This window comes from Polypterus senegalus, chromosome 3 (genome assembly GCF_016835505.1).
Source record: "Polypterus senegalus isolate Bchr_013 chromosome 3, ASM1683550v1, whole genome shotgun sequence".
In the NCBI taxonomy this organism is placed as follows: domain Eukaryota; kingdom Metazoa; phylum Chordata; class Cladistia; order Polypteriformes; family Polypteridae; genus Polypterus; species Polypterus senegalus.
Window position 1 is genome coordinate 152837331 of NC_053156.1, and position 26729 is coordinate 152864059.

The 26729-nt window shown below is 39.7% G+C and overlaps 1 protein-coding gene across 1 annotated transcript in view; it reads left to right on the forward strand.

The window, feature by feature from the left end:
- The window catches only part of znf292b (zinc finger protein 292b), a 122430-nt gene that overhangs the window by 68199 nt on the left and 27502 nt on the right, over window positions 1-26729 (forward strand). The window contains exons 3-5 of the mRNA XM_039748083.1: window positions 3172-3250; window positions 11927-12062; window positions 19432-19634. Of these exons, the coding sequence (XP_039604017.1) occupies window positions 3172-3250; window positions 11927-12062; window positions 19432-19634 (418 nt within the window). The remainder of the gene's footprint in view (window positions 1-3171; window positions 3251-11926; window positions 12063-19431; window positions 19635-26729) is intronic.

Below are 26729 nucleotides of genomic sequence, written 5' to 3' on the forward strand. Positions count from 1 at the left end.
AAAATACAGTAAAATGTACGGGTACTCACCAATCATGATGGATATTGATGATGATGAAGTAGCTGTGCAGTACGATGCACAAGATTTAAAACTAATGGGGTGGCACCTCTTCTTCAAGCGCTTCAGGAGGAGTCATATCTTTGTACGGGTCTTATTCTGGTGGGGTTTCGTGGTGGCTTTTCTTTATAAGTTACAGGAACATTGTGATAGGAAGTTGCTACATTTTCTCCTGTAGCGAACTGCTAATACACTTTCCGTGCTTTCTCACGGATGATGCTACCATCCAAGGGAATGTTCTTCCTGTATTCTGTGATTCACAATGCCAATGCAGATTCCATCCTGATGATATTTTTATTCCTTACTGTCGTTACCTTTTTGGCACTATCACAGAAACTTACAGACACGGTATTCCATATCGCTGCTTCGTTCTTCTTTATGTAGCATACGGTGCTTTCTTTCATGCCATAGTGGCACGCTACTGCAGTATAACTTTTTAGTTTCCGGAGCAAATCCAGTATTTCAACCTTCTCTTGGAGTGTTTTAAACTTCTTCTACCACTTAGGCTCAGTTACAAAAGCCTTAGAAGGTGCAGGGCGATTCAACAACATCGTGTGCGTTTAAGAATAACAAAACAATAACAAAATGGAAAACACAAGGACACTCAGCTGGAGACACATCACAAAGCAGCAGTCAATCATCAGCAAGGAGAAATGAATAAAACTCTTGGATTGGTTACTTTTTACCATCCCAAACCGCGGTGGTAAACCCACTCACCTAGAGACGCGTCACATGGCAGCAATCAATCAGCAGCAAGGAGAAATGAATACTACTGCAGCATAACTTTTTAGTTCCCAGAGCAAATCCAGTATTTCAACCTTCTCCTGGAGTGTTTTAAACTTCTTCTGCCAATTAGGCTCTGTTACAACAACCTTAGAAGGTGCTGGGCGTAAAAATGGAAAAATGATACAGCTGCATTAATGTAGATAGGCCAGTTTTTTAAGTAATAACGATGATGATGATAACAATAATCTGACTTTGCTATTTATATGTGACACAAACTCAGTAGCTTACAATGTGCTCTCTCTGTTGAGTGTGCACACATGCTTGCAAAAAAAATCAGTTTTGATTAGTAACAGGAGGCGGAGAAATACATACTGTTGGCAAAGAAGACAGTTTGTATATTAGAGACACTGACCAAATTAATGTAATATATAAACTATGCAAGTGAAACATTGATGCAAAGGGTGGAAACACAAGAAACTCGGCTGCTTAGCTTTTGCGTCCGGGGGGGTCTGTACTAATAATCCACCAAGACCTCATGCCTACATGTTCAGAATTCATAATCAAGTTTATCATTATATTGGTAGTCTACACCCCTGCAAAGGTCAACCTCCAGCCCATGCCAGTCTTTGCATTATAGACCCTGATGAAGCCATAAGGCAGAGACTTACCATACCAGAAAATAGTTCTCTCTCCTGATTTACTTCACGCACTTAATGATTTAATTGATCCTAACAATACTTACTCTCAAGTGTTTATAAATGTTTCAAGTTGAAGAAGAAGAATAAAAAAGAACACAAATACCAGGTAGAGACTTCCAAGAAGTTATAAGGTACTTCATAATCAATTTCACACAAGATCTTCTAATGTCCCAACATCAGATGATTGCTACTTTTTTTTATTGCAAACAAAGGTCAGCCTTTCACTCGGTGGAACATGGTTGGAGTCCAGTCCCATACGCAATATCAACAATTCCTTATCTTTATCATCTATTATATCCTCCACCAATATCTGCCCATGCCACCATGCCTACGTTTTCAAAATTCATATTCAAGTTCATTATAATTGTGGGCATCACCCCTTTTAATTACATTTTATTTGAGAACCACAGGTCCATAAGTTCCACTCGTTTTTCTAATGAAATCTCTCCTGTTGTTCTGAATGAAGTGGCATACTATCAATCAATCAATCAATCAATCAATCAACATTTATTTATATAGCACATATTCATACAAAAAAATGTAGCTCAAAGTGCTTTACAAAATGAATAGAAAAGTAGAAGACACAATAAAAAATAAACATAAGTCAACATTAATTAACATAGAATAAGAGTAAGGTCTGATGGCCAGGGTGGACAGAAAAAACAAAAAAAAATCCAAAGGCTGGAGAAAAAATAAAATCTGTAGGGGTTCCAGACCAAGAGACCGCCCAGTCCCCTCTGGGCAATCTACCTAACATAAGTCAAACAGTCCTCTTTGTATTTAGGGTTTTCATGGAAGGACCTGATGATGATGGCCACGTAGATTTCTGGCTTTCAGTCCATCAATGTTGGTGCATCATGATGCTTTGAGTAGGTGGTGGTGGCGCAGGCCGCCACCACAAAGACACCGGAAAAAGAAACAGAAGAGAGAGTAGGGGTCAGTATGGATTTTGGAGCCACTGTGAATAGTTGTTATGAAGAATTGAACATACAGAGTATCAGTATTAAGTTAAGGTGAAGTTATAAAAAAGGCCATGTTAAAGTAATGTGTTTTCAGCAGTGTTTTAAAGTGCTCTACTGTATTTGCCTGGCGAATTCTATTGGCAGGCTATTCCAGATTTTAGGTGCATAACAGCAGAAGGCCGCCTCACTACTTCTTTTAAGTTTAGCTTTTGGAATTATAAGGAGACACTCATTTGAAGATCTAAGGTTACGATCTGGAATATAACATGTCAGGCATTCCGATATGTAAGATGGAGCGAGATTATTTAAGGCTTTATAAACCATAAGCAGTATTTTAAAGTCAATCCTGAATGACACAGGCAACCAGTGTAGTGACATCAAAACTGGAGAAATGTGTTCGGATTTTCTTTTCCCAGTTAGGATTCTAGCAGCTGCATTCTGCACTCGTTGCAAATGATTTATGTCTTTTTTGGGTAGTCCTGAGAGGAGTGCGTTACAGTAATCTAGTCGATACTAATATATAAGTATTATATAATAATACTAATCCTAATTAATTAATTAATGTCATAGTATAAAAGATGAACAAATGTTTGTCTTGTTTATTGCTTTCCATTGATTCCTTATCATGCCTATCCTCTAAGCAGCTTTTTTTCTTTTCGCTGCAAAATCTGAAGGATTGTTTCTTATTACATATAGTGCATTTTTCCTTTCTATAATTTTATTTTCAGGAGCTGTGTTGAACTTTTGCTTTCATTGCCTGAAGAAATACCAAAACCTTTGTGGAGTAAGTTCCAGACTGTGATAAAAGTAAGTCTAAAAATCCTTTTTCAGCATGTCAACTATAACCTATTTTATAGTGATTTTGAAATTTAGGTATTGGTAACATCATAGTGACTGAAGGCTTCTTGCCCAATATCCATCCATCCATCCATCCTCTTCCGCTTATCCGAGGTCGGGTCGCGGGGGCAGCAGCTTAAGCAGAGAGACCCAGACTTCCCTCTCCCCGCCACTTCTTCCAGCTCTTCCGGGAGAATCCCAAAGGCGTCCCCAGCCCAGCCGGGAGACATAGTCCCTCCAGCGTGTCCTGGGTCTTCCCCGGGGCCTCCTCCCGTTTGGACGTGCCCGGAACACCTCACCAGGGAGGCGTCCAGGAGGCATCCTGATCAGATGCCCGAGCCACCTCATCTGACTCCTCTCGATGCGGAGGAGCAGCGGCTCTACTCTGAGCCCCTCCCGGATGACTGAGCTTCTCACCCTATCTTTAAGGGAAAGCCCAGACACCCTGCGGAGGAAACTCATTTCAGCCGCTTGTATTCGCGATCTCGTTCTTTCGGTCACTACCCATAGCTCATGACCATAGGTGAGGGTAGGAGCGTAGATCGACTGGTAAATTGAGAGCTTTGCCTTACGGCTCAGCTCCTTTTCACCACGACAGACCGATGCAGAGCCCGCATCACTGCGGACGCCGCACCGATCCGCCTGTCGATCTCACGCTCCATTCTTCCCTCACTCGTGAACAAGACCCCGAGATACTTGAACTCCTCCACTTGGGGCAGGATCTCTCCCCCAACCCTGAGAGGGCACTCCACCCTTTTCCGGCTGAGGACCATGCTCGGATTTGGAGGTGCTGATTCTCATCCCAGCCGCTTCACACTCAGCTGCGAACCGATCCAGAGAGAGCTGAAGATCACGGCCTGATGAAGCAAACAGGACAACATCATCTGCAAAAGCAGTGACCCAATCCTGAGTCCACCAAACCGACCCCTTCAACACCCTGGCTGCGCCTAGAAATTCTGTCCATAAAAGTTATGAACAGAATCGGTGACAAAGGGCAGCCCTGGCGGAGTCCAACTCTCACTGGAAACGGGCTCGACTTACTGCGGCAATGCGGACCAAGCTCTGACACGGTTGTACAGAGACCGAACAGCTCTTATCAGGGGTCCGTACCCCATACTCCCGAGCACCCCCACAGGATTCCCGAGGGACACGGTCGAATGCCTTTCCAAGTCCACAAAACACATGTAGACCGGTCGGGCAAACTCCCATGCACCCTCCAGGACTCTGCTAAGGGTGAAGAGCTGGTCCACTGTTCCGACCAGGACTAAAACCACACTGTTCCTCCTGAATCCGAGGTTCACTATCCGACGGACCCTCCTCTCCAGAACCCCGAATAGACTTTTCCAGGGAGGCTGAGGAGTGTGATCCCTCTATAGTTGGAACACACCCTCCGTCCCCTTTTAAAGAGGGGACCACCACCCCGGTCTGCCAATCCAGAGGCACTGTCCCGATGTCCATGCGATGTTGCAGAGACGTGTCAACCAAGACAGTCCTACAACATCCAGAGCCTTAAGGAACTCGGCGATCTCATCCACCCGGGGCCCTGCCACCAAGGAGTTTTTGACCACCTCGGTGACTTCAGTCCCAGAGATGGGAGAGCCCACCTCAGAGTCCCCAGGCTCTGCTTCCTCATTGGAAGGCATGTTAGTGGGATTGAGGAGGTCTTGAAGTACTCCTCCCACCACCCACAACGTCGAAGTCGAGGTCAGCAGCGCACCATCCCCACCATATACGGTGTTGACACTGCACTGCTTCCCTCCTGAGACGCCGGACGGTGGACCAGAATCTCCTCGAAGCCGTCCAAAGTCGTTCTCCATGGCCTCTCCAAACTCCTCCCATGCCCGAGTTTTGCCTCAGCAACAACGAAGCCGCTGTTCCGCTTGGCCTGCGGTACCTATCAGCTGCCTCCAGAGACCCACAGGACAAAAAGTCCTATAGGACTCCTTCTTCAGCTTGACGGCATCCCTCACCGCCGGTGTCCACCAACGGGTTCGGGATTGCCGCCACGACAGGCACCGACCACCTTGCGGCCACAGCTCCGTCAGCCGCCTCAACAATAGAGGCACGGAACATGGCCCATTCGACTCAATGTCCCCACCTCCCTCGGGGCGTGGTTGAAGTTCTGCCGGAGGTGGGAGTTGAAGCTACTTCTGACAGGGGACTCTGCCAGCCGCTCCCAGCAGACCCTCACAACACGCTTGGGCCTACCAGGTCTGACCGCATCTTCCCCACCATCGGCCAACTCACCACCAGGTGGTGATCAGTTGACAGCTCCGCCCCTCTCTTCGAAAGTGTCCAAGACATATGGCGCAAGTCCGGCGACACGACCACAAAGTCGATCATCGACCTGAGGCCTAGGGTGTCCTGGTGCCAAGTGCACATATGAACACCCTTATGCTTGAACATGGTGTTCGTTATGGACAATCCATGGCGAGCACAGAAGTCCAATAACAAAACACCGCCCGGGTTCAAATCGGGGCCATTCCTCCCAATCACGCCCTTCCAGGTCTCACTGTCATTGCCCGTGAGCATTGAAGTCTCCCAGCAAAACGAGGGAATCCCAGAAGGTATGCCCTCTAGCAACCCTCCAGAGACTCCAAAAGGGTGGATACTCCAAACTGCTGTTCGCATACGCACAAACAACAGTCAGGACCCTTCCCCCACCCGGCGGAGGGAGGCCACCCTCTCGCCCACGGGGTAAACCCCAATGCACAGGCTCCAAGTCGGGGCAATAAGTATGCCCACACCTGCTCGGCGCCTCTCACCGGGGCAACTCCAGAGTGGTAGAGAGTCCAGCCCCTCTCAAGAAGATTGGTTCCAGAGTCCAAGCTGTGCGCCGAGGGGAGGCCGACTATATCTAGCGGAACCTCTCGACCTCGCGCACTAGCTCAGGCTCCTTCCCTTCAGAGAGGTGACATTCCACGCCCCAAGAGCCAGTTTCTGTAGCCGAGGATCAGACCGCCAAGGTCCCCGCCTTCGGCCACCACCCAACTCACACTGCACCCAACCTCCTTGGCCCCTCCCATAGGTGGTGAGCCCATGGGGAGGAGGACCCACGTTACCTCTTCGGGCTGTGCCCGGCCGAGCCCCATGGGTGCAGGCCCGCCACCAGGCGCCGCCATCGAGCCCCACCTCCAGGCCTGGCTCCAGAGGGGGGCCCCGGTGACCCGCGTCCGGGCAAGGGAAAACGTTGTCCAAAGTTTTTACTCTTCATTGGAGGTTTGTTGAACCGCTCTTTGTCTCATCCCTCACCTAGGACCAGTTTGCCTTGGGTGGCCCTACCAGGGGCATAAAGCCCCGGACAACATAGCTCCTAGGATCATTGGGACACGCAAACCCCTCCACCACGATAAGGTGACGGTTCAAGGAGGGGATTCTTGCCCAATATAATTTAGTTTATGGTACTGCTGGTATGAACAACTGAGGAGCATACAGCCATCCATACCCTGATACAGACAGGCTGAGACACAAGTTTGCCACACAGCACACAGTTTATTTACATGTAGGGGCGCTTGCTTCACTTCCCACAGCAACACAATAGCCACAGTACAGTACAGCAAAGTAAGCACAGTCCTTTCTCTTTGCCATTCTGTTCCTTTTCCCCATCCTTCCATCTCTACACCTCTTCAGCAAGCTTCATCCACCTCCTGCCGACTCTGGCTCCTCAAATGGAGTGAGGTGGCTCTTTTTATTCTACTCCTGGGAATGCTCCAGGTGGCTCATTATTATTACCTGGAATCACTTCCATGTGTGGTGGAAGTCCATTATAGATTTCTGCAGTTCCCATTGGCGGCCCCCACGGAACCCAGCAGAGCTGTACCAAACTCTAAAGTCCCGACGTGCCCTGTGGGAATCCGTGGTGCCACAGCTGCCCAAGAGGGCTGCCCTCTAGTGTCCCAGGGGAGATAGTGCCTCAGAAATGCTCTCACCCTGGTCCTTCCATCCTGCTGGCTTAACCGCTGGGTAATGGTCAAGGCTGCCTTTCACACTGGTTTTAAGGTACATTCAACACATGCTTGTGTCATTGACTACATATAATTATTACTATTTTTTTTTAATAAAATTTAGTGACAAATACCATGTATGTATATATTTGGGAAAGATCCATCAGTTTCTCATCAGTAAAGAACCTTATGTATGTTTGGTTAAATGTTATTGCTTAAATAATCAAAATAAAAAGGGAAAGCACTTTATATAATTCAAGTGTGCTTTTAAATTACATTTGATCTTTAAGTAACCAATAATACCACAACAAAATATAACATTTCCAGACCTTTCTAATTTAATTTAGGGTTATGGATGGCTGGAGCCTATTCCTGTTTTTAACTCAGTTCTTCCCTGAACTGCCCTGGAAAGGGCGCCAAACTATTGAAGAGTCAGTCGTGGACGCACACACTTGTATAGTACTTGGTTTAAAATTGGCATTTCCTCAAACATATACATCCTTAGAGAAGTTTTGGGTGCTAGGGATGGGGGGAGAGGAACAGAGTGCCTAGAGGAAAAGCAGTACACATAGTATGTGCTAACTCCATACAAAAGGTTAGTGCCTAAAATCAATGATCCAAAAGACAGCATTATTACACAGTGCCACCATGCCACCTTTAACCAGAATAGTTAAGTGGAACATTAACTGTTTTATTTTTAGGAAAAAATAATTAAACAATTAAAAAAATAAAGGAATTAAAGGGTTTATTTCCACTGATCAAACCCTTTTCACTATAATTTGTAGACGGTACCAGTAGCATTAAGTAAGTTTGGACTGGTCACTGTCAGTTTAACATTCCTGAATCTCCATCTTCTTTTCAGAAATGTTTAAAATTAGTAAAATAGTGAGAGGGCCTCCTCTGCACAGTTTTTTTTTTTTTTTGCAACAATAATAATAAGAAGAATATCCAAATATTTTCTGTTGAAGTCAGTGCTGCGACTCATTTTCAAATATTAATATTTTTATTTTAAACCATTCTATAGTAACTGAAAGAGGATGTGCAATATAATTTGTTTTTTTGTTTAATATTTCAAGATAATGGAATACTTTTCTCTTGGTCCCCTTCTTTATAGTCTTCTGCATCCTCTTTGCAGAATACCCTCTGGACCCAAACATGATTTGTGCTTCATACAAAAGATGTCTTGTAACCTACAATCCTGTCATCATACACTATTCAGTAAGCTAAATATTAAAGTACATGTATATGTTTATCTTTGGGGAATATTTTATTTACTTGAGAAAATCATTCCATTACATTGGAAAAAAAAAGTAAAAAAAAAAAATTATTATTTTCCACATCCTCGCTTGGCTTCCATTCAGAGGTTGATTAGGCTAGATGCTTCAGATCATTGCTGTGTTTAAAGTGAATTTGTTTGTTTCCATCTGATTCTTGACAGAGAGCAGTAGATTTGTATCAAAAAGCTTGCTTATGTGGAGCTAGTCATTAGGTACGTTCAAATATAATGCACAAAGAACCTATTGCAATAGCCCCTGTCTGCTCTTCTTTCTGTTCACATGAAACAACTCAAAAGTCTACCAGTCTTATTGAAATGTGGCAAACTTATTCTTCAAAGAAATTTGTCAAGACAATTCAATCTTCGTTGAGATATCGCAAACAGATCCTCTATGCAAAGTTTTGAAATTTAAAAAAAAACTCCCATTGAAAAGCATAACTACCAGAGTACCAACAAATTACTTCTTTGGAAGTAAATGGATGGGGAAAGCAACTATGCAAGCATATCTAATCCTGAATTTATTGAACATTATTATCTGCAGATTATTATTGTATAGAACCAACACTGTTGAGTTGCATCTAAAGACAAGGATATACACGAACAGTTGCAGCAAACACCTGATCTTCTTGACCATCATGTTCAAAATAGCTACTGATCAATTGTAAACATTTTATTATAATATCCGTATGACTTGCACAAAACCTCAAGGATGAGAGATTTTAAATACATGTATAAGTTATGCTTTTCAAGTTTTTATCTTTGTGCAAGACCCCACAACAATTACATAGGGGTGTAACTTGTTTTCTACTTTTTTTTTTCTTTTGTCATATTGAAGAGATGGAGCCCCGTGGCAGGATGCTTTCACTGCAGTGCTTGATAATAGATACTGCATTCTTTGTAATGTCTTTGTGCTAAATGTGTCTTTTGGGATTAAAGTCATCAGAACATAAGACATTTTCTATCATTTTTTGGTAGGTTAAATTTGTCCTCTTGCAAAATTTATACAGGGAGTGCAGAATTATTAGGCAAGTTGTATTTTTGAGGATTAATTTTAATATGGAACAAACACAGTGCTATCAGTCAATCCAAAATGTTAATAAACCTGAAACCTGAATGTTTCACAACGGAAATGTGAGTGTGAACATCATCAGGGAATACATATGTGCACAATTATTAGGCAACTATTAGTGTGCAGATTTATTATGCAACTAAAGGAAAAATGAAAATTTTCCCATCTCACTTGTTTATTTTCATCTGTTATAGTGAGAATAATAAACAAACACCTCAAAATTTACAAATAAACATCTCTGACATTTCAAAAAAAATCAATCAATCAATGACCAATATAGCCACCCTTCTTTCCAATAACAGTCATAAGCCTTTCCATTCATGGAGTCTGTCAGTTTCTTGATCTGTTGACGATCAGCTTTTTGTGGAGCAGTGACTACAGCCTCCCAGGCACTCTTCAGAGAGGTGTATTGGTTTTCTCCCCCGTAAATCTAGCGTTTAAGAAGTGCCCACAAGTTCTCGATAGGGTTTAGGTCAGATGAGGAAGGGGGGGCCATGTCATTATTCCTTCATCTTTAAGGCCTTTACTGGCTGGCCACGCAGTGGAGAACTTCGATGCAAGTGATGGAGCATTGGCCTGCATAAAAATCATGGTCTTTTCCTGTATCACTGTTTGAAGAAAGTGTCTTCGAAAAACTGGCAGTAGGTTCGGGAGTTGATTTTGAGTTCATCTTCAATGCAAAAAGGTCCAACTAGCTCATCTTTAAAAATACCAGCTCATACCAGTACCCCACCTCCACGTTGGAGTGGAGCTCTGTGCCCATTACTGATCCACAGGTCCATCCATCTGGTCCATCAAGAGTCACTCTTATCTCATCGGTCCATTAAACGTTTGAAAAAAATCTGTCTTCAGATATTTCTTGGCCCAGTTTTGACGTTTCAACTTATGTTTCTTGTTCAGCGGTGGTTGGGTTTCAGCCCTCCTTACCTTGGCCATGTCTTTGAGCACTGAACACCTTGTACTTCTGGGCACTCCAGGTAGGTTGCAGCTCTGGAATATGAAAGTACTGGAGGATAATGGGTTCCTGGTAGCTTCACGCTTGATTCTTCTCAAATCTTTGGCAGCTAATTTCGTCTTTTGTTCTCAACACGTTTCTTGCGACCCTGTTGACTATTTGCAACAAAATGTTTGATGGTTCTGTGATCACACACCAATATCTTAGCAATTCCAAAAGTGCTGCATCCCTCTGAAAGACTTTTTACAATTTTTGACTTTTCAGAGTCAGTTAAATCTCTTTTTTGGCCCATTTTGCCTGAGGAAAACTAGCTGCCTAATAATTCTGCACACCTTGATATAGGGTGTTGATCTCCTTAGGCCACACCTTCCCTCATTACACAAATACACATCACCTGACGTGCTTAAATCCAATAAGCATTCAAGTTAATACAGCTTGGAGTTGGAATATACGCATTAAAAATGATGATATGGTCAAAATACTCAACTTGCCTAATAATTGTGCACACAGTGTAGAAGTTTGAACTTCATTTTCTTCTTCAGAAATGGCATTCTTTCTTTCGCCTAATCCACTGTTCAGACTTTATTTGCTGAAAAGGGCCATTTATTGTTCTGTTAAGGTTTCCTTTGGAATCTTGATAGCTTCCTTGATGATCTTTCCTTTTCTTGGTCATAATTTTGGAGGGATGACATAATCTTTCAAGTTGTTTGTGGTACAGTATTTCTTCCACTATATAACAACAGTCTTAAGTTTTCCATGATAAAATCCATGCCTTTGAAATTCTTTTATAGACACAACCAGCCGTTCTATGCCTTTCATCAGAGCTTTGACTGTTTCTTGTGGAACATGGTTCTCAGTACTGTGCAACCAAGTTACCTTCATAGAAATCCCACAAGAACGATTTTGAGTTTAATGGAAAACCCTTAAGTTGATTTTAAATAAGTGTTAAATGCAGTTAGGGTATACCTGTTTATATATTTTTAAAGGTTGAAATACTGTACAGTCCAAGGTTTAGCAAGTTAGAAGGCTATTTATGCCAATGTCTAGTATGCCTAATGGGTAAAATCACCTGCTGTTCTGTTGATTCTACATTATTTAAAAAAACAACAATGTGTTAAATGTTTTTTTATATTCCATCTGGGTTGGTAAACTTTTTATATTTGTTTTTTTTTTATAACTTTTCTTATTGTAGTTTCTAGCAGCCTCATAAATATATAGTGTAACATTTTGGCACTTTTTTTATACTTTGCGTGTAGTATTACTATTGATATCACAGAACACTTTTATAGGTTAGGTTAGTCATTTTGTGATAATGTAAGTATCTTGGATGATTTCTGTTGATACTTTTTCTTTAGAGTACATTTAAGTATTTATTTACATTGTATTTTAATCCTTGTTTTAGACATCTCACAGTCGACTTCTGGAAAATGGAAACACTGAACTGCATATCCTTTCAGTCATTGTACAAGAGGAGGGAGTCTGGTCACATCCAGTGCTGCACAATATTCTTTCAAAGGGAACTATTGAAACTGAAAAAGGTATTTAATATGTAGAAGCCCAGCTCTGTTTGTAAGTTCTTAATGCTGCAAAATCAGTGGCTAAGTAACCAGAAAGCAGGTAGTTTCAGGTAAGGCACAGGTAAAAAAAAATGGCTTATTTCAGCAGAATACGCATCTATTCAGCTACTGTTCATCCTTTTATTTTAAATTGAAATTGTATAAAATAGTTAAAGTGCATGCAAAGAAGTTTTTGAGGTTTGCTCGTAGACAACTAACAGTTTTGCCTTGGATAAGGTCAGGTGGTACCAACTCTTGTTTTGTCAAGTGCAGATGCAGGCTATGCAGATTCAGTTATTTATTGGTTGAGCAAATACTCTGTATATATAGTAGAGCTATGTAGCTAATTTTTCCTTTACAAATTAATAGATTTTGTGGAAATGCTGTGGTGAGCTTATAAGTATAGACGTGAAAATAATGGAACAGATACGCATTTATTTAAAACAAGCTAATGTTTATTAACTTCCAGTTCATTGTTAGGTAGCTAAAGGTTGGTCTATAGCTGAGTAAAAAAGTGTTTGTGTATTTTTGTTTCTTCTTTGAAATAGTCTTCATATTTCCTGTAGTATAGCTTTATATCTCACTGTGTGAAAAGGGACTGAATAAAAAAGTGTTTTCGCTACATATTCATATTAGCAATTTTTATCTTTTTGTTTTAGCAATATGCTATACTTTCTCAATTTTGTGTTATTGTTCTACTGTATATATAATAATGCTCTGTATAGTCTGATTTATATGAGTAGTTTTGGTAAGGATTTGTAACCAAGTGCTGGGCAATAAAAATGAAATAAATATTTGTTGGTATATAAATATCAAGTGGTTGGTCATTTTGATAACGGTTTAGTGATCTTCAGTCTAGGGGGCTATTTTTTTCCTTTTTTTTCTTTTTCCTAATTTTACTTGCATCACAGAGGTTTCATCCCGCTCATTTAAACCCTAAACTAGTGCTGGGCGGTATGACCAAAATTCTATATCACGTTTTTTTTTTCAAAATTATACCGGTTTCACGGTATTCAACGGTATTTTTTTCCCATGAATGAGTGGATATTAACCCTCCTCTTGTGTTAGGGTCTGCACCGACCCATTTAAAATTTTAAATACATACAAAATAAAAACACATACATTTGTTTATTGCATCAAGGCTTTTTGACTTTGTCAGGAACCTCTATTTCAACAAAATAAAGCAAAAAAAATATTTTTACTAAATTATAAAATGCTCTGGTTGAAATTATGACCTTTGTGTTGTTAGGGTCGGTTTCGACCCAGTTATGATAATACGATAATAAAGCAATAATTAGAGCCAAAACTGAAATCCTAAGTGCACTGTCAGCTGACACACTGACAACCAGCTCCTCTCCTAATCTTGTGAGCTTTCTCATTTTGCGTGGCTTTCCAGTATACCTGCACAAAAACAAAGACGGGCATGTCCAGACATGTGAGGTGAATTCACTCATTTGAGTGGCCATTTCACTCGCAGAGTGAACATTTACAATTTGCAGCATGCAAAAATGAGAAGAAGATTTACAGTGAACCAAGTTCTGGATCATATTTTTGTTGAAAATGAAGGAGAGGACACAGAGCAGCATAGCGATTCAGATGAGAAGGTTTCTGAGGAGGAAGACAATGTGTATCATCCAGAAGACACAGACACATCTGATGAGTCGGATGAGGAGGTCACTGGTGCTGAAGCTTCTCCTGCGGAAAGATTCAAGTCCAAAAATGGTAAGATCTTTTGGAGCTCAGTACCTCATGATGTACATGGCAGGGCAGCTGCTGCAAATGTCATCAAAATGACCCCTGGAATCACAAGGTTTGCTCTGACCAGAGTCAGTGACATCAAGACATGTTTTGAGCTATTTATGCCATTGTCACTAAATAGAATCATCATTACTATGGCGAACCTTGAAGGAAAAAAAGTCCATGGCGACATGTGGAAAGACATTGATGAGGTATACCTGGATGCTTTCATTGGTGTTCTTCTTCTTGCTGGAGTGTACAGATCCTGCAATGAGGCCACTGATAGTCTATGGGACACATCAACAGGCAGAAATATTTTCCGGGCAACAATGTCACTTCAGACATTTCAAATGATATCAGGAGTCCTCAGAAAGAGGTGTCAGGTCTGCCCAAGCAGTAAGGACAGAAAGACAAATGTATTGTGTTTCAACTGCAAGAAGTATCTCTGCAAAGAACGCACAAAAAGTGTCACTTTTTGCCACACATGCCTCTAAACACACACATACACAAGCATGTTCTTGCACACAGAGGTTTTTCCTCTGATTTAGCTTTGTATTAGTTTTGGAACTTGTAATTGATTTCTATTTGTTTGATTTTCTTGATTGGTTTTTGTTTATTTGACCATGCAAATATATATTTTGTGTCATGACCTGTTCTGCTTTTCATTTTTTTCAGTTTATATTAAAGTTCTATTGCTGAAAAATATATTTTTTTGCCTTTTCTTGATGTAAACATCTATGGGCCGAAATTGACCCGTAACACCATAGATGTCACTTTAGTTATTAATATTAAAATGAAAAAATAAATAAAACAAATTTATTTAAGAGATGTGTTCTATACCCCTCAGTATTAGTCAGGTAACACAACAATCTTTTATTTATTAATATGATTCTCTTGAGGTTCATTTTACCATTTTTTTAGATTGAAATCAAGGGGTATACTGACAAAAAAAGGCCCAGAGGCCCACACCAAAAGTATTAAAACCAACATTTTCATGGACAAGGAAGCCTAACAAGGTACCCAAGAGATGAGGAACAAATTGGATGATAGCTTATTGTTTTTAGTGTATTTTATAGCTGATTTAATACATGGGTCAAAACCGACCCGTTAACATAAGAGATAACAGAAAGCTAACACAAGAGGATGGTTAACCACATTTTCCACTGCAATTACTGCAGTTGACTGGTTAAGAATAACCTATTTCACTGTCATGAGCATTGTACAAAAAAAATGTTAATGTGCACACAAGTATTAATACAGGTTTGCATGGCCCCATAAAGTGATAGTTTTTAAAGGGGGTGGCACTAATGAAGAGAAGGAATCCCATTGCATGACGGTTGCAGTCAAAACATATAACCTTTTTATTGAACAAATTTTGCAAACAACAAAAATTCTGACAACATATGGACGGATGGATGGATATTTTCAACCATCCAAAGAGGAATTTAGACTTAGTAAAATATCCAGAGGTGCTTGTCAAAAGCTGTATTGCACTGAACCTACCTTAGAAAAGGAATAAATAGGAAATATTTTTTGTAAACTAACTACAATTTTTTTTAATGTTAACAATCTCTGTCCACTGACATGTTAAAGTGACTTTTTAAAACAACTTTACCATCGTTAAACTGCATAATATTTAAACTAATAAATAATAACAGTAAAATAAATAATAGTGCAACTTCCAGTAATAATACTATTACTTCAAGCCCAGGTGCATTACACAGTATTCACGAAATAAAAATAAAATAAAATAAGTGCAACTTGGTGATGACATCTTTACCAACTGAACCATCAATAAGGCAAATTGCATTAATATGGACCTTGCTTCATGCTAAGCTATATGCATAAATAGTAAAACTGCAACTTGCATTTACAGTGCTATTTGTGGTATAGCCCTACGGAAGCGTATTAGGGCCACAGTGAAGAAAAAAAAGTGTGTCGAGAATAAAGTCGTCATGTTGACTTTATTCTCGACATTTCCACTTTCGTTGACATTAAAGTCGACATTTCCACTTTATTCCTATAGTTTATTTTGTCATTAAAGTAGAATGTCGTAAACTAAACTTTATCCTAAAATTAATGTTTAATTTACTTGATTTTCTCAAGCCCCGTCATAAGTTAATGTAGCACATTAAATGCTTTGTGTTGTGTTTCCCCGTCCCAGTTGTTAATCGCTACGCGCTTCTTAAACTGACTTCCTCTGCTCTAAGAGGTGGCAGAGGCAGCGATTGCCGCACAGAAGACATTCTCTTCATGATATTCCTGCTCTCTGACAATTTAGAATGCTAAGATAATTACTTGATATCATTTTCATGATGAAATGCATTAAAGCAGGTATTAAACATGCACAGTAGTGTGGCGATAGTGCTGCTCCCTTGGAGTAAGGGGTCCCCAGGTGTACGTTCAGTTTAGAGAACTTTATGGCAGGTGTGACAAGGCTCCAAAAACTGGATGTATGAATGGGTATCGCACAGGTTTAATTTAAAAATTGTGTAAATGTTGGGTTCGTGATCTGGTGATCGGAGACACAAACACAGAATTCAATGGATGTTCTTCTGAGCGGGCTTTCTTTATTGCATGCGTGCTGTCTCTGTCTGATGTACCAAACCCCCAGTTCCTATCCTTCCTTTCTCCACATAACCAATCACCACACGATAAATGTCTTTGTGAAATTAAAACTAGTTATAAACTTAGACCACAGAGTGTTCAGAACTTTAAAAAAAAATCTTCGTTATACATGTTTGTTTATGCCATCCATTCATGGTTGTGCCCATCCCAGCAAGCATTGTGTGCGAGGCAGGAGCAAATCCTGAAAGGGATGCCAGCACATCGCAGGGTAAATACGAGCAATACATACCCTAGGGTCAATATAGCATAATAAAACCCCACATCCTACATGACTTTGAGAGGAAACTGAAGCACGCTGAGTAAACCCACCAGAAAAACATGCAATTTCAAGGCAGGGATCACCCGGGACCCCCTTGCTGCGAGGTAGCGGTGCAACCTCCATGCCACCATGCCTCCACATGATTAATACATGCTTTAATCCATTTCATCATGAACATGATATCAAGTATTTATCTTAGCATTCTAAATGTTTAGGGAGCAAGAATATCATGAAATTAATGTATTCTTTGTGGTGATTGCTGCCTGCGCCTCCTCTTAGTGCAAAAGGAAGTCAATTTAAGAAGCATGTAGTGATTAACATCGCTCAGGGAACACTTAACACAAAGCATTAAATGCGCTACATGACTTATGACGGGGTTTGAGAAAATCTAGTAAATTAAATATTAATTTTAAGATGAAGTTTAGTTTACAATGTTCTACTTTAATGACAAATTACGAGAGTATAGTTAACATGTTGACTTTAACCTCAACGTAAACGTTGAGAATAAAGTAGAAATGTTGAGAATAAAGTCAACATGTCGTCACACTATTACACAGTACGCAGGTACAATACACAGTATTGAAAAGAAAAAAAAAAACAGTACAACTTGGCTTGCAGTATTATCCAGTAGTATAGAAACAGTATTCACACATTTGAATATAATGGTCCACATCCAACCTTTTAAAGCCAAAGTATCTCCAGATAACAGACACGGTTCCTTTTTTCAGCAAAAGTTCTTCTGTGTCATCATGTTCAACTGTATCGTCTGCTACAGCTTTAATTTTGGAATGTTCTTTGTCCATTTTCAACGTTCAATACCTCCACTAACTCATGTACAGGGTGGTCCAGATCAAATTATGCAGATCCAGATCATCTGGATGACTTTGATTTATGCAAGGACGATTCCAGTTCGGCGTGAAGATGATTCTTCATGTCGTCAGTTCGCACAGTTTTAGATGGTCCAGGATTTTTCGGGTGATTTTCTATGTAATTAACTTAATAAGTTATAGCGTAATGAAAATTGCATAATTAGATCTGGACTACACTATACTCCGTTGCATTCGTGTTTAGAGGTGCAACAGTGAAAAAGGTCCCCCCTTAAACAGTTTCCCGCTGCACCACGTTCTGAATGTTGTTTAGGCTATTTAAACCAGTGTTACGGTATAAGAAAAATCCATATCATAACAAAAATAAGAAATGTTTTTTGGTTTGAACCGGTATATCGCCCAGCACTACCCTAAACCAAATATTTCTGTTCACAGAATCAAAATTATGCCTTACTCCACAAATTGAACTTTCCTTTAAGCATTAGTGAAGTATAATGTAAATTCAGTAAAAACGTTGGCAGAAATTGGTATTGTGTAGTTTATATTTATATTTTGTGTAAATTTTATGTCACTTAACACTTTTCTTGTGAATTTGGCCATTAATTTTGGTGTATGAGTGAGGTACCTGACTTATAGCTTATTGTTTGCTAAGACTTGTAGCATGTATTGCAGCAAGTGGAAGCTGTTGACTCTCCTGTTGACGAAAGTGGAAAATAACTGCCATATGATTGATTTTCTTTTTGATATTTTATTGAGTGTTCTGCACATACTTAAACCAATTTGATAAATTTTAATTAAACCATAAAAGAACAATGCCTGAGAGTTCATTGTAATTTTCCAGCTTATTTAACAAAATAGTGTAGTCAGTGGTGATAAAGACTTTAATAATATAATTACTATTACATTTCCTGTAGGTATTATAATGTCATTTACAACACAAAAAAAAGTTAATGCTTTTTCTGTACTGTGACAGTTGCAAAAGAAAATTATAAGGTGTGACTGAAGCTGCAGGTATTTTAGAAAGAAAGAGTAATATTGAAATAGGTCTATGATTATAAATATATATATAAATGCATTAAAAGTCGTGCCAGTCAATAATGATTTATTGATAATGTTAAGAATAGGTGTTGCCAGAACAGTGATTAGTCTGTTCACTACATACTTGCATTGTGTCTGGGTCAAAGGGACAGGGAAAAGGTTTAATTTTAGAAATTAAAATTATGGTTTCCTGTTCTGTTATTAAAATTATTCAGATGTTGTGTACAAGGAGGAACAGGGTTTAACCATACATTAGCGGGATGACATAGAAATGTAGCATTTTATATTGTCACAAAATCTATACTGCTAATGTTAGCATAACTTGTCAGGTCAGCAACTGAAGTAAAAGTTCATGAGGACTATGTCTGTTAAAGTAATCAGAGCAGACCAGAAAAAACAGCTTTTTTATTTACCTAAGGCCTGTTTTATAGAAACATTATGATTATATGTCAGCTGATCTGTAGTATTCTCCATAATTAAGTCTGAACTTTTCAGAATGTCCACAAATTGTAATGTGTAGAATTGCATTGTAGATGTCACTGTTGTTGATTTAATGTGCTCATTTGTGTGGTTTAGATATATTTTTGCATCACTTATGGAAAAATTACCAGCAAAATCTATCAATTCATCAGTAAAATCCATTTAGAAATCTGAAGGAAAGCATTACAAGTAACTAAGAATCTTGACCAGCAGAGTTCAGTTGTAATGAATCATTTACTTTATCCAAATACAACGATTTCTCTGAGTAATACACATTTTTACTCATTCTTTTTGTTTACTCTGCATAACAGTTAATAAGAACATACATTGTCCATTACTTGCAATTCCTGTATGTGCTCACTTGACTTTATTTCTCTCTTAGTTAAAGAGTTTCTCCAGGCAGAAGGCGCCATGCTGTTAAATATGCGAGTAAAGCATCTAATTAAAATAAATCAGCTAGAGTGTGCAGCATCACTTGCAAGAGCCTGTGCGGATTACCCAGAATTTGGGGGGAAAATAAATTTTAAACAGACCTACCTCGTCTGTCTTTGTGCTGTGCTGCCACAAGATCAACTGATGCAACAGGTGAGAACTAAAAATATGGGCTTGTGAAAAGTTCAGCTTTTGAATGATGAAAGACAATTCTTTACAAACTGTGCCTAAGGTTGTAATTGCCGGAATTATAGTACATTACTGGAAATGACTTATCAACTGTATTGCTTCTTTTAAACATTTGTTTTATCAAAGCATTTTATGATATTTTAAGAAAAACAATTAGGTTTTCTTTTCAGACCTAATATGCCCAAGTATCTTTGTAATTTTGGCAAATAATGTGCATGTATTTTAAAATGTTTCTTTGTAATATATATACAAATGGTACTTAGTTTAAAATTTTTTCATCCTCTACATGGTCTGAACAGAAATGTGTCATTGATTACAACAGTTTCATTTAATTTTTTTGAGGTATGTTTTACAATGCCAGAATATTCAGTCAATGTTTTGTGTCATAACTGTGATTTGGTTTTTGCAATAAAGGAAAACAGCTGAATGAACATCCTACAGGAGTAGTGATTACATAATTTTTGCTATGGGTTGGATATAATTATTTTTTATATTTAGTATGGGTTTAAAACAATGTTTTTCAGTTACTTGACAGAAAATGTCAGAATTTTTGGATATTCACATGCATAGATAAATCAGTTAGTTTGTCATAAATTGCCTATGCTGAAATCACCCCAGTATTCACAGAGTTAGGTGCCAGGCTGAAGAGCAGAAATGACAGGGTAATAATAATAATACATTTTATCTATATAGTGCCTTTCCCATGCTCAAGGCAGGAAAGAACGGCAGGGTATACAGTGTATAGTATTGTACAAACCAGATAAATAAATAAAGAAGATTAAGACAGTAAATTCAGAGGGAAAGCCTAACGACAACGTAATTGATGGTCTAGCACACACATACAGGTTACATGAGCATCTTGACATATAGGTAAACTGCGAGAAGGGTAATAAAGTCAGGTAGAGCTAAAAACCTTCCTGATCAGATGAGTTTTGAGTCGATTTTTAAAAGAATTCATGGAGTCAGCTGACCTGATTAATTTGGTAGGTCATTCCAGAGTCTGGGCGCTATACAACTGAAGGCCCTGTTACCCATGGAGTGAAGATTATTGTGGGGCACAACTTGATTGCCAGAATCAGAGGAACTTAGTGGGCGACAGGCACATAGTGATGGAGAAGGTCACTGATGTAGTTTGGCGCAAGGTTATTTAAGGCTTTGTAGGTTATTAGTAGGATTTTATATTCGATTCTGTAAGACACAGGGAGCCAGTGAAGGCTGAGCAGAATGGGTGTTATGTGCTCACTGCTACTGGTTCGAGTAAGGACTCTTGCAGCCAAGTTTTGAATAAGCTACAGCTGTGATATAAGATTAGAAGGGTACCTGCCAGTAGGGAATTACAATAATCGATGCGGGATATGATAAAGGCGTGGACAAGTTTCTCAGCAATAGAAAAGGAAAGGAAGGAGCAAACATGGGATATGTTACGGAGATGAAAGTAAGAAAGTTTCTTAATGTGGTTTATGTGGGGGGAATAAGAAAGGGAGGAATCAAAAATGACACCAAGATTCTTTGCAGTAGAGGCAGGTCTGATGAGATCACCACCAAGATGGACTGGGAAGGAGCTCATTTTATTAAGTTGCATTTTAGTCCCAATTTGCAGGCGTTCAGTTTTGTTGAAATTTAATTTTAAAGAGTTCTGCTCCATCCAGGTTTTAATTTCACTAAGGCAGGTTGTGAGCTGAGAAAGCTCTGAAGAAGTTCCACTTTGAACATAGAGTTGAGTATCATCTGCATAAAAATGATAGCCCAGTCCATAGCTACGAATAATATGGCCAAGGGGAAGCATATAAATACAGAAGAGAAGAGGGCCGAGGACAGAGCCCTGAGGAACTCCTTGTGTGACTGGCGCTGAGCTGGATCTGCTGTTGCCAAGACTAACAAACTCTTGCCTATCAGTCAGATAGGACTTGAACCACTGGAGGGCAGTGCCAGAGATACCCAGCATGTTCTCCATTCTGGACAGTAGAATGTCATGTCTGACAGTGTCAAATGCTGCACTGAGGTCTAATAGAATTAATATGCTGGTTTGTCCAGAGTCTGCTGCCATAAGCAAATCATTGGTTACCTGTAGCAGAGCAGTTTCACAGCTGTGCTGTGCCCTGAAACCAGTCTGAAAGGGTTCCATCAAATATATTAGAGGTTAAGTAATTGGTGAGTTGGAAAGCTACAACACGCTCAAGAACTTTTGACAGAAAAGTGGGAAATAGGCGAAATTGTTAAGATTGTCAGCATCAAGACCAGACTTTTTAACATTGGGGTTACAGAAGCGATTTTAAAAGTGAGCGCACAGAGCCAGTGTCAAGGGATGAGTTTATTATTGTTGTAACAGTCGGGATTATGGCATGAAAGCAGGATTTAAGTAGTGTGCTGGGGATGGGGTCCAGTACACAAGTAGTCGGCCTCATCTTACAAAGCAGGTTATTAACAAAGCAGATGTGACTGGTGAGAACTTAGAGAAGGAGCTGGATGGAGTGGGAAAACAGGGAGAGATATAAACAGATGATGTATTTATGTTAGTTGAATTATTTAGATCTTTAATTTTGTTACAGAAAAGTGGAGGAATTCCTCACAGACTTCAGTAGAAGAAGTACTTGGGCCAGATGCGGGTTAGAGTAGTTTATTAACTACAGAAAACAAAACCCTTGGGTTATCGTGGCCACTTTCTATTATTCTGCCATAGTGGGTGTTCTTAGCAGCAGTTAGTGCTTCTCTGTAAGCTCTTTGGTGGTCAGAGAAAGCCTGGATGTGCACAGTGAGGCCAGTCTTACGTGACATTCTCTCAAGGTGTCGGCCAGCTGCTTTCATAGATCGCAATTCTGAATTATACCAAGGAGCTGAACGCTTAAAGGAAACCTCATTACGTTTTAAAGGAGCTGTTTTATCTAATGCTGCATGAAGAGCTGAGGTATAGTGGTCAGCAAGACTATCTAGTGTTAATGGAATAGGTGCAGACAATAAAAGATCAGAAATGGATCCAGAAAGGATAGAGGGACAGATATTTTTAAGGTTTCTGTAAGAAATTTGTTGTTTACAGGTAAGAGGAGGGAGAGACAATGAGACAGTGAAAGTACTGCTTTATGGTCAAGATCCCAATCAGTGCTGTAAATGTTGGCAACAGATAGTCCAGAAGTACAGATCAGATCCAATATATGACCACCAGAGTGGGTGGGGAAAATCAACATGTTGTGTGAAGTCAAAACAGTCCAATAAGGATAGGAATTTATTTCTCAGTTTAGATGTAGTAATGTCAATGTGGATGTTAAAATCATCAAGAAGTATAATTCTCTGAGAATAAGAGTGGGTTAAAAGTTCAAAAGTTTAATCAGATCAGATAAGAAGGATGTGTTGTATTTTGGAGGACGATAAAGAACAATAAGTGAGACGGGACGTGATTCCGTTATTAGTTTAAGAGCCAGGCACTCAAAAGACAATGTACAATCAATTGGGATTCGTTTGATGTTTAAATCTACTCTGACAATTACTACAAGTCCACCGCCTTGTCTTGAGCTGCAAGGCTCTATGTGGAAAGTGAATCCAGGTGGTGTCACCTCTGTGAGAGAAGTAAATTTGTTCGGTTTTTGCCAAGTCTCCATTAAACACAGTATATCAAGTTTGGTGTCAGTGATGAAGTGCTTTGCCATTAAGTGATCTCGTATTAAACAATACAATATTAGTTAATGAGGCTTCTTTTTACACAGAGCCGTGATCGGAGTTTATTTTCACATAATGTAAATTCGTCACACTGACACTTCTATTTTGAGGGCCATGAGAAGGACAGCGTATTCCTGAGCAAATGCTGCCGTGGTCTTCTCATTCCACAGCCCGGTGGTGGTGGCGATCTGACTCGCAATGTACATATTTCGGGCACCGTAAAATACCGGCACTGAATCCATACAGTTTGAGTCAGCTGCATCCACAAATTTTATGTACAATAAAGGAAATAAAACAAGCGTAAGAAAGTGTAGAATTAAGGCGAATTTTGCGAAAAGTGTTGTTAACAGGGAGGAGCACCAACAGCATGCGTAGTCTTCCCTGAAGTTCTGCCTGTGCCACACGCCAGTCTAGGTAAGATTGAGAAGGTTTAACGCGTTGCTCAAATCTTGGTGCATGTTAGAAGGGCACTGGGACTCCTTTGGAATAGATGTGACCTGTTCTGCTGAGACTGATTACATCTGAACTGGTGGGACAGAAATGTATTGGAGAGGTGTATGAATAGGTTAATCCAGCTTTGTTTACAGTGGGGGTTGCAGGGAGTTTACGACAGGCCAGGTTTAGAGCTATATATGGAGAAACAAACAATAGTATAAAAAATAAAAATGCGTAGTAATGTAAATTCTAACCCAATTTTAAAAGGAGTGACACTTTAAAAATACCTTGTCTTAATACTTGAAGTGTCAAAAATAAGGCATTGTAGCAGAGAATAATTATGTTATTATAGCAATAACAGAAACCTATCTTAAATAGCAAAGATGGGGATGAGTATAACATAGAGGGATTCATATTTTTTAGGAAGGATAGACGGAACAGAAAAGGAGATTTGGGTTCCTGTTTATGTCAGGCAGAATTTACACAACAACAACAACGTTTATTTATATAGCACATTTTCATACAAATAATATAGCTCAAGATGCTTTACATGATGAAAAAAAGACAAAGTAAGAATTAAAATAAGACAGCACTAATTAACATAGAATAAGAGTAAGGTTTGATAGCCAGGGAGGACAGAAGAAAAAAAAAAAAACTCCAGACGGCTGGAGAGAAAAACTAAAATCTGCAGGGGTCCCAGACCGTGAGGCCGCCCAGCCTCCTCTGGGCATTCTACCTAACATAAATAAACAGTCCTCTTTGTATTTAGGGTTTTCATGGAAAGACTTGATGATGATGGTCATGTAGACTTCTGGCTTTTAATCCATCAATGTAGGAACATCAGGGTGCTTTGATTAGGTGGTGGTGGCGCAGGACACCACCCCAGAAAACCGGGAAAAGAAACAGAAGAGAGAGTAGGGGTTAGTACGGATTTTAGACCCACCATGAATAGTTATGATAATTAATTGAATATACAGAGCATCCGGATTAAACTAAAATGAAGTTATGAGAAGGCCATGTTTAATGGGTTTTTAGCAGTTTTTTTAAAGTGCTCCACTGTATTAGCCTGGCGAATTCCTATTGGCAAGCTATTCCAGATTTTAGGTGTATAACAGCAGAAGGCTGCCTCGCCACTTCTTTTAAGTTTAGCTCTTAGAATTCTAAGCAGACACTCATTTGAGGATCTAAGGTTACGATTTGGAATATAAGGTGTCAGACATTCCGATATATAAGATGGAGCGAGAATATTTAAGGCTTTATAAACCATAAACAGTATTTTAAAGTCAATTCTGAATGACACAGGTAACCAGTGTAGTGACATCAAAACTGTGCTCAGATTTTCTTTTCCTAGTTAGGATTCTAGCAGCTGCATTCTATACTAGTTGCAAACGATTTATGTCATTTTTGGGTAGTCCCGAGAGGAGTGCGTTACAGTAATCTAGTCGACTGAAAACAAAAGCGTGAACTAATTTCTCAGCATCTTTCAATGATATAAGAGGTCTAACTTTTGCTATGTTTCTTAAGTGAAAAAATGCTGTCCTAGTGATCTGATTAATATGCGATTTAAAATTCAGCTTAAAGTCAACTGTTAACCCAAAATTCTTTACCATCGTCTTGACTTTTAATCCTAATGCATCAAGTTTATTTCTGACTAGCAAAATACCCGTGCTTTGCAGCGGTGAAGTACTGCATTCAAATTTTTATGAAGAAGAAAATTAAACCTTTTTAAACTGTGGGACAATATGCCAATAATTATTTGTGAAGGATCTCTTTGTATACCATGTTGTCAGTTCGGCCCTCCGGTTGTAACATGACCAAGCTGTGCGCCGAGCTTACTCTTGAGCATGAAACTTACAGTTGGCCATGTGAACAGTAATCTTGTCTCAAATCTCACAGCTTGGATTGCTGCTGTCATAATCGGTTTGAGTTTCATGGTTTGTTTCAATTACGACAGTATTTGCAGGATTTGTTGTGTTGAAGTGACATTTGGCATCTGTCAAGCGTTGTAAGCACACAACGGTTTCATCGATAAAATCACATCCAGCTTTTGAGAGTTTAAACATTCATAAACATCAAAGTGTCCACTACTGAAATCGTCACCTGTGAATCTAAGATGTTTAAGAGGCATTGGCGGTTGTCAAAAGGTGTAAAATATTTGTCCATTTCGGTACACTTGAAAGCGACAACCGAACAATTCAGTGGCAGCCATCAACTCACATGCAGAACCATAGGTGAAGGGCTTAAGCATTTCACTCTTCTAGTGCTCCTGTGTAGTATAATTATCTCCTGTACCGTCATCAGTCCACACCTGAACCTGTCCCAGTCATTCAATACATAAGACAGAATGTTCCTCCGGATATCAAGAGTGAGCCTGATATGGCCGTGCAATATGTAACAAAGAGAATGGAAAAGGTAGGTGGTATCTCCGGGCATGGAAACCACTCGGTAAGTGACAGTTCTTTGATCGATAGAATTTCTTGAAGAAAGGTCCTTAAGTAACAAAGACTGTTGAAAAGTTCAATATGGCGGCCGACAGTGGCATCATACTACCGAAATAAGTACGTACATTGGTTTCAGTTAGTGGAGGGAAGCTGCCGACCAAATTTCGAGAAGATGGGGCCATAAATAAGAAAGTTCAACATGGCGGACGTTGTTGACCGTTATGACCATTACGCGTAGAATTTTGAAATGAAACCTGCTTAACTTTTGTAAGTAAGCTGTAAGGAATGGGCCTTGCAAATTTCAGCCTTCTACCTATACGGGAAGTTGGAGAATTAGTGACGTTTGGAAAATTCAATATGGCGGCCGACAATGGCGTCATACCACCAAAATAAGTACGTACATTGGTTTTGGTTAGCGCAGGGAAGCCGCCTACCAAATTTCGTGAAGATGGGGCCATGAATAAGAAAGTTCAATATGGCGGACGTTGTTGACCGTTATGACCGTTACGCGTAGAATTTTGAAATGAAACCT